The sequence below is a fragment of the Clytia hemisphaerica genome, unplaced genomic scaffold (genome assembly GCF_902728285.1).
Source record: "Clytia hemisphaerica strain Z4C2 unplaced genomic scaffold, Clytia hemisphaerica genome assembly, whole genome shotgun sequence".
Taxonomy (NCBI): Eukaryota; Metazoa; Cnidaria; class Hydrozoa; order Leptothecata; family Clytiidae; genus Clytia; species Clytia hemisphaerica.
This window is the reverse complement of record NW_027104591.1, coordinates 1300718-1315248: the sequence shown is the minus strand read 5'-3', so window position 1 is coordinate 1315248 and position 14531 is coordinate 1300718. Positions and strand designations below refer to the sequence as shown.

The 14531-nt window shown below is 34.8% G+C and overlaps 2 protein-coding genes across 2 annotated transcripts; one reads left to right on the top strand and one right to left on the bottom strand.

Annotated features, from left to right (window-relative positions):
- The first annotated feature begins 1675 nt into the window (after positions 1-1675).
- On the top strand, positions 1676-3815 carry LOC136823694 (uncharacterized). Its single transcript, XM_067079860.1, has 3 exons — positions 1676-1815; positions 2231-2380; positions 2850-3815. Exons 1-3 carry the CDS (start codon positions 1702-1704, stop codon positions 3813-3815), a joined length of 1230 nt encoding a protein of 409 aa, XP_066935961.1. The 5' UTR covers positions 1676-1701.
- A 1381-nt stretch (positions 3816-5196) lies between these two features.
- Positions 5197-10414, bottom strand: LOC136823659 (uncharacterized). The gene is made up of 4 exons (XM_067079832.1): positions 10154-10414; positions 9628-9794; positions 7347-8949; positions 5197-6642 (listed from the first exon to the last, which is right to left on the bottom strand). The coding sequence occupies exons 1-4, from the start codon at positions 10216-10218 to the stop codon at positions 5784-5786; spliced, it is 2694 nt and encodes an 897-aa protein (XP_066935933.1). The 5' UTR covers positions 10219-10414; the 3' UTR covers positions 5197-5783.
- Between the last annotated feature and the right edge of the window lie 4117 nt (positions 10415-14531).

Below are 14531 nucleotides of genomic sequence, written 5' to 3'. Positions count from 1 at the left end.
AGATTCACGAGAGAGAGAGGAGACCTTGAAAAGGTGGAGAACTTTACAATGGACAACAGATCACATTATTATTTCAAGTAGGCTTTCCTTACTTGACTGATTTTTTTCAAGAAAACTACCTAGCATTTTGCAGTCCCTTTTTAAATGTATTGTTAAAATTTCAAAAATGTTCATATTCTTTATTCATTTATAGTTCTTTATTCATTATATAGTTATTTAGAGTTATTTGTTACAATTTCAAAGGAGATTCAAGAGAAGATTTTGCGTTTTTGTTTTGTACCTCAAAACGCTAGGTTTGGCACCTCAAAACGCTAGGTGGTTTTGGAGTCTATTTAAATGAAATTGTAATAACTTTGAGAAACCATCTTTTTTACCATGTTTCTAGAGTCCTAAAAGAACATTTTTCATAACGCTTTACAAACTTATTTTTAGAAGGAGTTGCAGAATTCAAAATTAATTCCAAAAATTTTGTTGAAGTCTTTGAAACTTTTTTGACTTTTTATTCATTTAGGATGCTCCTTTAGGGTAGCAAGTAATACAATTTGTTTTTACTATGTAATATTATACCCTTTATTCATATTGTTTGTCATTTTTAGTTTAAATAGAAAAGTTTGAGTTCCATTCAACTTAATTCAAAACCTGACATCCTGAGGTCCCACTGCATTTTGAGGTCCCTTTACCTGTACTATGGCCGCGCGCCCCGTTAAGACTTCCGTTCGAAATCGAAAACGAAACTAAATTCCAAAGTCCAAAATTGCTGTGCGCGTAATATCAAAAAATCGAAATTAGTCTCTGACTGAAATGGCAGGCTAGATCTGTGCTATTTTGCCTTATTTTGAACTAGGTTTGAGGGTTACTTAAGCTAAACACCAAAAACTTTGACTTTCACAAGAAGTTAGAGTGGGCGAAACATTTCATTTTGAGCAGTAGACCCTTTTTCAATTTTTATTCCCTTGATGTAAATGAATTTATTTTTTATTTTTATTTTTATTTTTTTTTTAATTAAAGAAATGTGTCAACTTTGGAGGTATTGGTATCTTACACGTAAGAACTAAGAACTGTTGGGTTGTTTTTTCCAGACATTTTCCATGACACAGCATAGAGCTTGTTTGATTTTTGCAGCATTTTTTCATCATTTTTAAATTTTTAAAAACTTTTCATATATAGTGGTATGTGGTGGTATACATAGTCATATATAGAAAACAGAAAAATGAAGCGACTGCTTGTTATTAGTCATATAGTGTGTATATTATATTATATTATTTTTAAGCAAACAAGATTTTTTTACTAGGCATATTCATCAGGTATTCATTTTTGATGAATTAAAAACATTTCAAAAAAGAGGTTTTATACTGAGAGATTCATCCCAAATAGGGCGAGACCAATTTAATTTGTTGTTCTACGGGCAAATTGCTAGCAAAATATGGGGCGGTCCTTAAAATAAGAATAAATTTTTCATTTATCAGGTGTAGTGTGTAAGTAGTGTAAAGTGGAAATTGGAAATTCAATATTATTTTTTTTTTGGTTTTAGTATAAATAGGATCTGTTGGGCCTGTAGAACAACAAATTAAATTGGTCTTGCCTAGTTTAAACTTTTTGTGGATAGATCAAGTTTTTAAAAACCAATATTATGCCTTGCATTTATTTATGAATATTTTTATTTTCTTCCAGCGTAATAATATAAAATAAGAAAGTAAAACTATGGACTGTGAATCACTTATTAGTGAACTACTCCAGATCCTGCCGAAGGGAAAAGGCAAGAAAGAAAAACACAAAGTGCGAAGAAAAAAAGGAAGACTAGCCGCTTCATTGGAGGTAAATATTTTTTTTACATTTTTTTACATTTTTTTAAACAACATTACCTTAAGGGAATAAATTAATGTGAGAATTAATTAATGCGGAATTAATTAATGCAAATTTGACCTTTCTTCGCAAAATTAAATTTCTGCCATTCGCATTAATAAATTCCGCATTTTTTTCTAAATTCCTCAATTCCGCAAATCACTTAAAATGGGCCTATTCGCATTAATTTATTCCGCAAAACATAAAATTTTTTTGGGTTGCACGCATTAATTAATTCTCACAATAATTTATTCCCTTACTTATAAGCAAAATTATTTAATGCATATAAATGAAACTTCAGTTGACCTATGGTTCGGCCATTCCTTTCTCATCTTCAGGGATATTTTCCCCATTTTCTCATGGACGTATAACTTTTTTCTAATTTTAGAAAGAAATACCAGAATTGTTGAAGAAAGAGTCAATTGGTTCAATACGCGCTAAACTTTGGAGTCAGATTTATCGAAAGTTTCGAAAGGGTGATCCTTGTAATGGAGAGACTAGTCACGATGAAGGAGATAGTGATGTTGAGCGACCTTTGGTATGTACTGAAAACAATTATGCATCTCAAACTCATTATCTCAATTATTAGGGGGTTGGGTATACAGGGTGGGTTTCAAAATTGTTCGTCGAAAAAATTTTTTTTTCTATTCGCTCTTTGAAAAAAGATCTCACAGGCTAATTAGGATACTTAAGATACCATTCCTGCCAAAAATATATCTTGGGGCTCATAAATTTTGAAAATCGACTAACCACCCAATTAAACACCCACTGATAATAGCTTTTTTGCCCTTTTTGGCCAGCAGCCAAATTTAGTCGAAATCAATACATTTAAGGCATCAACTTGTAATATTGGGCCATTTCACTTTGTATCCATACAGGTGGGGGTAGACAAATAGTTCTAGAGGGTAATCTCCAGGGTTTGTATATTTTCATATACGTCCCTGTGTGGTTTTTAAAAGGAACAGCCAATTTTGATCAATGTTAATGTACTTTTCTTATCTAATCAGGTTAACGAAGATACTCCTGAATCGGACGAAGAAACTACCGAATGTGATAGCTTTGAGATGGAGATTTGCAACAGAATGGCTGATATTATTCGTTTGGAGCAACGACATGCTAAGTTTCATAAACATTTGAGTAGACCATCAAAAATTGGAGCAGCTGCAATATGTAGTGGTATTACTGGATTAGTAAACGAACAACTTTTTAGAGACATACAACTTCACATTATATCACCAAATAATCTGCGTGGCATATTCTTTCGTGAAAATAGGGACATTTTCACCATCAAAGCTGGAATGTTTGGTATTAAGCCAATCATTGTGAAAGGAATTTCTGACTCTTCAATTATTGAGCAGAAAAATCATTCTATAGTGTTGGCTCACGAATTTAGAATTCTCCAATTTCTTGGTCCCCATCGTCACCTTATCGATTATTATGGCTTAGTCGAACTCAATGGGATTCCTCAGATAGTCTTGGATGATGATTTTAAATTTGCTGGTTTTGAGAGGTTCTACCAAGAAAACCGTCGCTTTGATATCTACACCATTCAGGCATTGTTTAGAGACATAACATCTGTTGTTGAATTCCTCCATGTGAAGGGTGTTATTCACATGAATATAACAGAAGATTCTTTTGTGTTCAGTCTCGATGTTTCTGGTCCAGAGTGGAGGTATTTCCCCATCCTTTGTGATTTCTCCTGTTGTTGTCTGGTCTCTGATGTGAAAGTACTGACGCCACAATTGCAGAGCAGATTTCGATCAACAAAACATCTTCCCGTAGAAGTGATGCGTGGAGAAAAATTGCCATCTTTCAATTGTGACATTTATGCTGTAGCTGTTTTGATGTCACATTTTTCAAACCGTTTGAACACTCCTCAAGAACAACATATTTTTGATGAAGTTACTATCAAGCTTTTAAGAAATACTACAGATATTTTTATTGATTCATTGTATGATTTCATTAAAAACTAAAGTATTTGAAACTTTTTCTTCTTTGCTTGTTTGACTTTCCCTAATTCCCATATAGAATTACCCTGCCTTTGTTAAAGAAATAGTTTTTTTGTTTGAGATTCAAATAGCCTGTCTGAAATTTCATAAAATAATCATAAAATTAAAAATCCAAAGTATGGGTGCATTTGAAATTGCTTCAGAGGACTACTTTTTTGGTAGGTTCCAAAGCGATTTTCATTTGCGAATCTCGAGGTGGGCGCCAGATACACAAATGTAAAAGTAATAATATAATGAATGCTGTAAAAATACAGGGTGTTTCAGAGGACTATTGGTGGAAAAGTTTCTAGAGGGACCTTTAGCATCGAAAACGTATTAAAATTCTCGATATGAAAAGAATGGCACAAAAAAACCGTTCATGGTAGGTTCCAAAAAAGTGCGCATTGATTGAGAATCTTTATCCTTTCTTAAAAAGCCTTAAAAAATGAGCCGTATTTTTGAGGACGGATTGAATCTAGCGATTTCCTTGTTTTTGAGTGATACTTTTTCGAAATTTTGGCGGAAAATTCTACTTTCAATCCGGCATTTGTTGAAAAACCAGGCGGGTCGCCCTAGGCCGCGCAACTTTGGTAGGAATTTTTGGCTTCAAATCCTACCAAAGAGATTGACTTCTATACTTCATTGGTCCAGGGGTCAATTTGATGCTGGTCCAGGGGGTGAAAAATAGAAATGTTCAAGGGTAAATCACTAAAAAAATAATATATCCTCCACCCCCCGTGAACGGTTTTTTTTCTGGGAGGGTCCAATCTAGCTCCGATTTTGGTTGCACACTTGATCCTTGGGAAAATCCCTGGGAGTGTTCTTTTCATTTTTTCAAAATTTTTTACTTTTGGGGCCTTTGGATAAGTTCGCGAAAACGAGGCTAAAACTATTGGGCAGACTGAAGACTCCAAATATGGTCCGATTTGGCAGAAATTTTGCACACTTGATCCTTAGGAAAATCCCTGGGGTGTTCTTTTTGTTTTTTTCAAAATTTTGATTTTTGAGACATGGGAACGATTTTTTCACCAAAGCGAGGCTAGAACATTGGGGCAGGCTGGAGACTTCGAAAATGGTCGTATTTAGCTGAAATTTGGCACAATAGGTCCTCGGGTGAATATCTGAAGGTGCTTTTTTCATTTTTTGAAGATTTTCATTTTCGGGGCCTAAGGACGAGTTTTTCGTCAAAACGAGGCTAATAACTTTAAGAACAGGCTAGAGACTGTAATGGTCGTATTTGGCTGAATTTTTTTACAATTGGGCCTACGTGTAACTTTAAAAATATTGAAATTGAGCCAGTGCGGTTGGCACGTTCGACAGTCGGAAAACGGAAACGCAAAATAAAATTCGCAAACGGAAAGGTAAATAATTTGTAGATAAATGACTTTTACTCGAAAAGCACTATTTTCACAATAAAGATATTGATAAATATTTCACACTACGCTAAGATAAATTAGCAATTAGTAACAATTAAAAGGTCAGCTGATATTAATTCCCTAATGGAGATGATAGCAGCCTCAAAATAAAACAAATGATTAGCATAACTTTGATAACACGCAGACTGCGGTAAAAGAAGAAAGGAAAATAAACAAAGAAAGAAAATAACACTTGGCCTGAACATGTTAGACGGCTGTTGTTCGGATTTCGGTATTTGTAAAACAAAGACAAAAACAAAAGTCGTCGTCAAATTATCGACACACTCAAACAGCTGGCAAACGAAGTTTAAGCCCAGATACACGTTTTTTTATAAGAACAATTTTATAAGAACACGAGGCTGAAATTTGGCCGAAACCTAAGAACAAAGTAAGAACAAGCTGAGCCTCAGATTTCAAAAATTACTAATAAAGTACTGATTTTAAGGGTTTTTAACATATTTTAAGCCATTTTAAGTTCTTAAGTAAAGGAACTAACCGTATTTAAGAACATCGTAAGAAAATTTAAGCCTAAAAAATGTTACACTTCGGTTGTCAGTCGACCTTCCAACCTTTTTACAAGTTCAGTCTTTTTACCAGTTGTATTCATATTGCGAGACTTCAGTGCATTTTTCAATTCTTCGACGTTCATCTTTTTAGGATTCAGAACATCCTTTAAAATATGATTTGTTCCGACATGGTTTTTAAGTGTTAACTTGTCGGCAAAACGTAACCCACAGGTTACGCATTCGATAGGCTTCAGTTTCTTTGTCACTGACTCAGTTAATTTTGCTAGTTTAGCACATTCCATCAGCTCTATACTCTCTATACATACTTTGCATGAAGTTAAATCCTCATCAATTGTGCGGGAACAAGCACATTCGATTTCTCCATCCGTTGGGAAAGCTTTCCTCGGTCGAAAATGAGAATGGTATGAATTTGATGATACCGGAAAATGATACGGGAGATAAAATTTCCGAATGTAGTTCGATCGAGCGATTTGATGCCACTTTCCTGTCGCGTCTTGAGCAATGCTTCGATTTGTATTATTACGAAGCTCTTGTTTTAAGGCCGCGTGCTTTGCCTCTTTCCCCTGCATACTCATTATCCCATAACCAACCCCATACTTTTCAAAGACATTCTGCACATGGTACGGTATAACATAACCCATGGTCCAAACCGTTAGCTGGCAGTGTTGTTCGAAGAATAGGGAAAACATGTTGAAAAAAATTGTGCAAAGGTCTCGTATTACTTCAGGATAGTTATTGAAACCCACATCAATGCGATTAATGAGTGAGCCAATATCACGGAGGGTCTCGCAAATTTTGGCCAACGCTAAACGTTTGATCTGTTGTGTTGGTGTTTCATCTGGAGAGCAAAGGGAATCAACCAATCTGAAACTGAATAAAACCATACATAAATAGTTTGCAGAGGGGTTTGAACCCACTAGGCTTGTTCTATCCCCCTATATACCCATCCCCTTCTGAAATGAAACCTTTACCCTCCCTCCTTTTTGCAGAAATCAAACTCGCTCTATGCGCTACCAAAGTGATCAAAGACTACCAAATGTTTACAGTTGAAGACAAAAATTTTACAATAAAAATTATAACTAGCATTTCTAACAACAATTTTGATGGTACACATTTTTACTTTAATACAGACTACAGTGACCATTTGTATACGATAAAGTTAAAACCAAACTTTCCGACCCCCCCTTTCTTATTTGATTCCCCCTAGTTTTTGGCAAATCTTAGTACACCCTGCAAAGGCCCTTCAAAAATTTGGCATCCCTCCTATCAAAAAGGGGTGCAATCTAAAACATAGCTATGACAAAGCTAATCTATTACTGTCTATAAGACAATAAGTAATAGATAAATGATAAGCGAAGAGATGATTCTGTCAGAAGAATTTTCTTCTGTTCTGGACCTCTCATGCGTTTTCGGGTAGTTTAAATTACTCCCTTTTAAGAAAAAACATTAACATTTACGTAAAGAATGGTTGACACAAATTCATCTAAGGTCAATTTCCTAAAACCTACTTTTCAGTTTTTACACCATAAAAAAACTTCATAAGACACTAGATTAAAGTTATTAAATTAAGTTACCTGTATTGAGCCAAAGAGATTGCTTGAGATCCAATGAGGCGAACTTCTAAACGCTTAAGCTTGTTTTCTTCTGCATCATGGTGTTTCACAATTTCTTTAGCAATATAAGCAAGCCCACATCCGGTTTTCTGTTCTGTTCCATTAACAATCTTCTGTGGACTTTTGAGGGCGTCAATAAAATCTTCAAATTTGTCACGTCGGACTGCTTCTTTGTAGATTACATCCAACACATGCTTCCAACAATTTATCTCAAGATGCATTGGTTCCGGTGCTATCCTGTCTGCAAAATCTCCGATTCGTGGGGGGCCTATTTGTCTCAAGCCATTCTCTGCCATGAAATCAAGCTCCTTTTGATGAGCTACCTCCGGATTAGGGTGATTGTTTTTTAAACGAAATTCATTCAGGGTTGTCAGCTCAGCATCTCGGGATTTGGTGGTTGGTATTTGCCATCGGTCTTCCTTTTTTGTACCAATGGAACCACCCATTTCTGTTAAACTACCCTTGTGAACATTGGCAAAGGGCGAAGGGTATGTGGCACTACATCCGAGCACATTGGCGGCAAAGCAGATCCATGATGTATCAGCTGATGGTACAAACTCAAAAGTGCATTGGGTGTCGTTTATCATGAGGATGTTACCCTCTATCAACTTCATTTCCTCGCAATGTTGTTGCCATAGATACTCGCATACCCGGTCTTTTTCTGAAGCGCTTAACATGTGAAGGAGATAATGGTAATCACGACTTCTAATACGGTTACCGAAATTCCAGAGAGAAAGTGTACCAATTGTCATTGTTCGCTCAGATGATTCTGGGGCACCATCATCTGAAAACTCAACAATAAAATGATTCACATTGTCCTTGAACCATTTCAGGTTCTCTCTTCGAGAATTTACTTTAAGATTTAAGTCAACGATCATAGTAGTCAGAGCTGTCAAAGTACGGGTCACACCAGAGTATCCTTCAATTTGGTGTAATTCACCAATGTTTAGACCTTTAACAAATTTGTCAACAGATTGATGACTAATCGATTTCGTATTTAGATCTAAATTGTATTCACCATAGGTCATTGAAATTTTGCCAAAAGTTTCACTACTTGGATCATACATTGATTTCTGAATTTTGCATTGGAAAGTATATTTACGCCTTGACTGAAAGGTGCTATATTTCAAGGCAATGGCTCTGTCCAAAGCTCCTTTATCATTGACCTTAAATTTTCCATATAATGTTTGCAAAAATTTTCCACGCTTGTGGTTAAGAAAAAGTTTTTCCATCATATTTGATGAGGCATTGCTTTGAAGAAAGTCCCATGCTCCATAATTTGCCCCTTCAGCTCCACCATGGTAATATTCGAGCATTGCCTTTGTCTTTTTTCGCCTTCGATATCTAGTTGAACTGAAATTGTCATTAATCATTTTGTTTGTTGTTGGTACACCCTCTATCCTTTTACGCCCTTGTTCGGTTTGCTCAAACAGTGTACGAAGTTTATCGGATTCTTTGCCTAAGGCATTCACGTTTTCCTCCAGTTCCTCCTTTTGCTGACTTTTATTCAAAATTTCTTGCTCCTTTTTACAAATTTCAACATCCAGGTTCTTGAGTTTCGCCTCTAAAAAAAATTATAAAACTTCAGTATTAATCTTACTTATAGAATAAAGGGACGCAATACTCCTTTAGGTGATCGCGAGGGTCTATTGAATAAGTATTCCACCAGCAATAATTATTTGCATCGTTCCGCACATTAATTCCGGGCTGGAAATCATTTGTTCTGTATTACGGAAAATTAGAACCTAAAGTTGTATAAATACTTCATAGCACGCCACACAGGAAAATTTGCAACATTACCGCATGTTATTAAGAGAGAGTTGTTAGCCTGCCAATTTGAACAAAACTTATATGTAGGTAATATGAAATTTCACGTTGGTTTCACTTGCATCCATTGGAGTATGGAGGTATCATAATTTAAGCTGGTGGAAGTAGGTATGCGAATAATTATTGCCGGTGGAATTATTTATTTAATAGATCGTCGCAATTGCCTAAAGGACTATTCATTACGTACACGTCCAGAATCCAAACTAGTGCGCACCAATCAAAATCTTTTAAAATAACAAGGAATCATCTATTCGGTGTAAAGGTAATAAAACCTCAAAGAGGAGCACATCAGAAGCTTTTCAAATCTGAAACAGTGATTAAGGAAAAGTGAAGGCATTTTACCAACAAAGAAGAATTTATAATTAAAAAATTTCTAATTCAATATGACAAATGCTTTTGGGAAATAATTTTTTACCTTTTTGTCCAGCAGTTGATGTCAAGCTTATAATTTTCTCTTTTACATTTCGATAGGCTGCCTGGAGGTTCCTGGTTGTAAAAGACAGGCTAGTGATTTTACGATTCGAATCACATCTTGACGCATGACCACTTGGCTTGGAGCAGTTCCTTTTCTTTCCACAAAGTCTGTCGAGGAAGAAAAATTATAAAATCAATTTCGTGATTAGACTTAAAAAACATAAATTTTGAAAACATTTACTTTGAATTGACGTTTTTACAAAGAGGACGTCCTGTTGAATATTTATATATATATATAAACAGCCACGTAGAGAAAAAAATCTCAGCGTGGTCACTGCGGCCGACCATCTGCTTTGAGGTATTTTTCATTACATAATAACTGATGGACTACTTTTTTATTCCACAGAACATCCTCTTTAAAATAACGTCTATAGGGTGCAAAAAGAAATGATTTTTTGAAACATATAAAAATAACATTATTTATTATATACACGAGAAAGATAATAGCATTCAAACACTTTACTTACTTGACTTTATCATTATTAGCAGTTGGAGTTGGAGTTGGTTCAGGAGCAGCTTCAATTATATCCATATTCAAAGATGCAAATCAATTCCAAAAACACCAAATAGGTAGTGACAGTGTGCAGTTCATCACGCACAAACAACACACTTTTGTAGTCAATGATAAGTTTAAAATCCACTATGGGATGACAATAATGGCTAAATAAGCAGTATAGTTTCAAATTTTTCACAGTAGCTATCTTTTAAAAAAGTATTTAGATTTTCCTAAAGAATAAAAATGAATGATTAAGAGAAAATAAAAAAATACAACAGAAAAACACCTCTGCCCTTGTGTTTTTATTTTCGAAATTCTGTTGAAAGAGGAGGATTTCTAGAATTCAAAATGGCGGATTAACACGTTTTTTATGAAGTGGTGGGAGGTGAAGATACCATACCATACAAAAGTTAGATAAACAAAGCACAGACAAAAGCTTGTGACACCAAATTTTGGCAGCACTTTCCTGATATAACAAAGCAACTTTCTAGCACATAAATTTTGCTAAGAATGAGTGTAAGACACAAAGATATCCTCTCTTTGTAGAAAACCACCAATTATAGCCATGGAAACATCAATAACAACATGTATAGTTGATGAATTGACAAATTATGTGCTAAATAGGTCAATCATCTCAACTTTGTCCTTTGTAGCTTTTATTTACAGTGGTTTGAGGCCATTGAATATAGTTTTATCTCCAGTTTTTGAACAAAAAAGACATACCTCGAAAAAGAAAACACGATTGAAGGCGTTTCTGTTAAATCTAATTAAAATGAATGCCTCATACATAAAATTAAACCTATTTCCAATCAAAATCAAAAAAAATTAGGTCCTAATCTATTTTATAAGGAATATGATTCAGTTTTGAAAAACATAAACAAAGACCATAAATCAACCAAATTTTTAACGCGCGAAATGAAAATCGTCGCGCAATGCATTGTGGGCGCGGAGGAAATTTCGACGAAAAGAACCACCGTGGCAAATGATACTGAAACTCGCCTCCAGGCTCTGAATATTCTAGTACCATTGATAAGCCTGAAAAAATTCTTAAAATAAAAAATGAAAAGGACAAAACTCCTCTGAATGAAAAATTTAAAATAAAAAAACGTAATAGGGCTGGCCAAGCTTGCATTGGAACAAGCACAGGCAAGTCCTCCACTGAAACCATTGACTTTAAACCTGCGAAGAAAAAAAACCAGCAAGCTCTTCAAATAAGAAAGCAAAAGGCAAAACTGTTTCAATTTTGGATAAATTCAATTACACCTCGAGTCAAACTAATTGGCTAAATGATAACTTCTTGAAAGAGGTAATGACATTGTTAGAAAGAAGTTACCCAGCCCTTAAGGGTATTCAAGATCCTATTAAGGGTGCTAAAATTTCTAAAAATGATAAGAACAACCTGATGCCAGTCAACACTTATGATGAAAGTATTCAAATTCACCATGTCAGAAATAAGCATTTGGTGTTGTCGACTGGTCGAAATGGGAAGGTCTATGTTTATGATAGCATCTACTCAAACGCTGATATAAAATTACAAAAGCAGTTGTGTCAAATTTGCAAGTTTTTTGTTGAAGATAGCTATCTCAATGTTTATTTTTCTAAAGTTTTGAAGCAACACGGAACTAATGACTGTGGTTATTTTTGCATAGCTTATAAACTACTTTTACGCCTTGATTTTTCACATGTTCTTGCTATACATTTGAAATTTAACACAATGTGAAAGGGTGGTTGGGCGGACCAGACGCTTTTTATGTTTTTATAAGCATAACATTAAGCATATTCCAGGCTCGGATATGGAGAAAATTAAATGTAAGTTTTCACCAAGTTTTCGCGAGCCAATTTCTTTCAAAAATAAGGACTTATTTTCACGAGCACAGAAAATATTTACGCGAGGATAAAATTTCGCGAATCAGCCCCTTTTTGAACTAATTTCTTTTATTTTCTTTCCTAAGGGTTTCAACAAAAGATATGATTAGTTTTTCGCGAATTTTGAGGAAAACTCTAATCTTCACGCAAATTAATCCTCTTAAGATACAACCAGAGCATGCCTTATTGGTATATATTTTCGCGTGTTACAAATTTTCAAGGGTACTTAATTTCGCGAGTTTTTTGGTAAATTTTCGGGAAATTTAATACTGTTTAAATTTTTCAAAATTACAAAATCGCGAAATTAAATACACGCGAATAATTATTTCTTAGTATTTTTACATCAAAAACGTTGTGTTTCAAGCAAAATCAATCTTTTTCTTTATATTCCCACTTTCTGAAAATACCTAATTTAGTGAATCGCGAAATTTAATACACGCGAAACACGTTTTTTCGAAAAGATTTCGCGATTCGCAAAAATTTGTAACACGCGAAACTATATACGAATAAGGTAGCAAATGGAAGCAAATTTTCAGTAGGGGGGTCTATGTTCTATGTTCCCAGCACCTTCGCAGCCTCGAGTGTAACGCTGTTGGTTTCTGTGTGCCTTTTTCCTTCTTGGCTTTTTTTTAATTTCAGGTTGTTGTTACCCTTCAAGTAACCTCAAATGGATCGAAAATTCAAGACTTCACCTAACCTATTTCTATGTAAGGGATGGTTTGTAATTTTTTAGATTGAATTCTTCCTGTTTTGTCTTAAAGTCCGTCCATTTTCATTTGGAATAATTGTTGACGATTTTTATCAGATACGTTCAGATACGTTAAGGTCATGAAACAGAACGCATTTTTATATAATCACAAATACTCTCATGAAGACGAAAGTGAAAAATTATTGTGTGCGCTTTGACAGTTGACAGCGCATAAATAAAGCTCGTAAAAAGTTATTATCCAAATGAAAATGGCTGGAATCTTGTCAAACCTTCAGTACTCTTAGCGTATCACTTAGTTTTCATTACCAGTAAGGATACAGTAAGAAAGATTGAAAGTTAAGTTTTATGTATTTGATATTGGTTTTACTATTTAATCTGATTTTCCAGGTAGAAAGATCAGATGTCACAGAAGATTGGATGTTTTATAAAGTCTATTGTAGTCTATTGGAGAGCCTTATTGTTGTAGCGAATGAGATATTACAGTTGTCAATTCCTTTTCCTGAGGCCCGGAAAACCCGAGTTACGACGAATGACGTCATAATTTGAGACTTGTGACGTCACATTCGTCGTAACTTGGGTTTTTGTAACTCGGGTTTTCCGGGCCTCCCTTTTCCTGCTGTTCACTTTACAGTTGATGCTCTCTAATTCGACGTTCTACTATTCGATACGTTCCCTTTTTCGATAAAATTAAAAGTCACTTTCAAACGATGCTATGTATCCAATTGCTATAGGGGAAGGAACTTTAGTGAGAATTGCAATCATGTTAATCTATTTGGTGGATAGATCAAGGGAAAGTTTGCTGTAAACCACTTGGAGTTCCAATGTTGAAATTGTTATCTTTCTCGTCTAGATTTATCTCCTAATAACTAAATAAAAATGACGTCTTCCGAATCAACCGAATCGAGCGACCAAGCAACGATCGAAGCCCAAGAAGCTGAAATTTTGAGCCTAAAAGCACAATTAGCCGGTGAGTATTTTATTTACGGCTGTGCAAGTCAAAAGAAGATTTTTGCAAGATTTGCAATCAACTAAATTTTACAATTTCTTCTGCAAGTGAAATCTTTTTCCAATATTATTTGAAACATTTGCATCTCTACGGAAAGGATAATTTAATTTGTTTTATTTTTCAGAGTTGAAAGCAAAGAAAATCCGAAGTCACCCCGTGGAGCAATGCATCGGTAAGTGAAACTTATACTCCAATATGACAGGAAAATATGGAAGGTCCAGGACATTTCGTTTTTCAAAATTACGTAAGCTAAGGGACCATTCAAAAATCATTTTAAAAGAGGCTATTAGCCAAAATTGATTTTTTTAATTTTTGCCTGTAATCTGCTGGCTGGGCGTGCCCCTAAGCTCCAACCTTTCACAGGCAAAAATCAAAGATATCAATTTTGGCTTCTTTAAATGATTTTCAAGCTTTTTCGTAGTAATATTTTTGTTCCCGAAGGTTTACTCTCGAATGAGCCAAAAAAAATTGAATTTGGACCCTTTTTCATTTTTCGATGACGTCATCATTTATGACGTCATTTTGTCTTATTTTCTTAACATCTCGAGATATATACATTTAGGTTGTGACCATTTTCTTTACCAGTTTTTCATGCTCTTTCGAATGGAACAAAAAAACTTTGAATTTGACGACTTTTATTTTTTGTTGCTATGGTAACCAATGAGGTCATTTTCCATGGCAACAGGGGTGTTAGGATTTTGTAGCCCAAGATTTTCTTAATCCTTGAGGGGTCAGTGCATCAGATTAAAAGTTAGTTTGCTTGTATCA

Coding starts and splice junctions, on each gene's coding strand:
- LOC136823694 (XM_067079860.1), top strand. CDS start 1,702: ATGGACTGTGAATCACTTATTAGTGAACTACTCCAGATCCTGCCGAAG. Junction 1,816..2,230: donor GACTAGCCGCTTCATTGGAG/GTAAATATTTTT, acceptor TTCTAATTTTAG/AAAGAAATACCAGAATTGTT. Junction 2,381..2,849: donor GTGATGTTGAGCGACCTTTG/GTATGTACTGAA, acceptor TTATCTAATCAG/GTTAACGAAGATACTCCTGA.
- LOC136823659 (XM_067079832.1), bottom strand. CDS start 10,218: ATGGATATAATTGAAGCTGCTCCTGAACCAACTCCAACTCCAACTGCT. Junction 8,950..9,627: donor ATCAACTGCTGGACAAAAAG/GTAAAAAATTAT, acceptor AATTTTTTTTAG/AGGCGAAACTCAAGAACCTG. Junction 6,643..7,346: donor ATCTCTTTGGCTCAATACAG/GTAACTTAATTT, acceptor GGTTTTATTCAG/TTTCAGATTGGTTGATTCCC.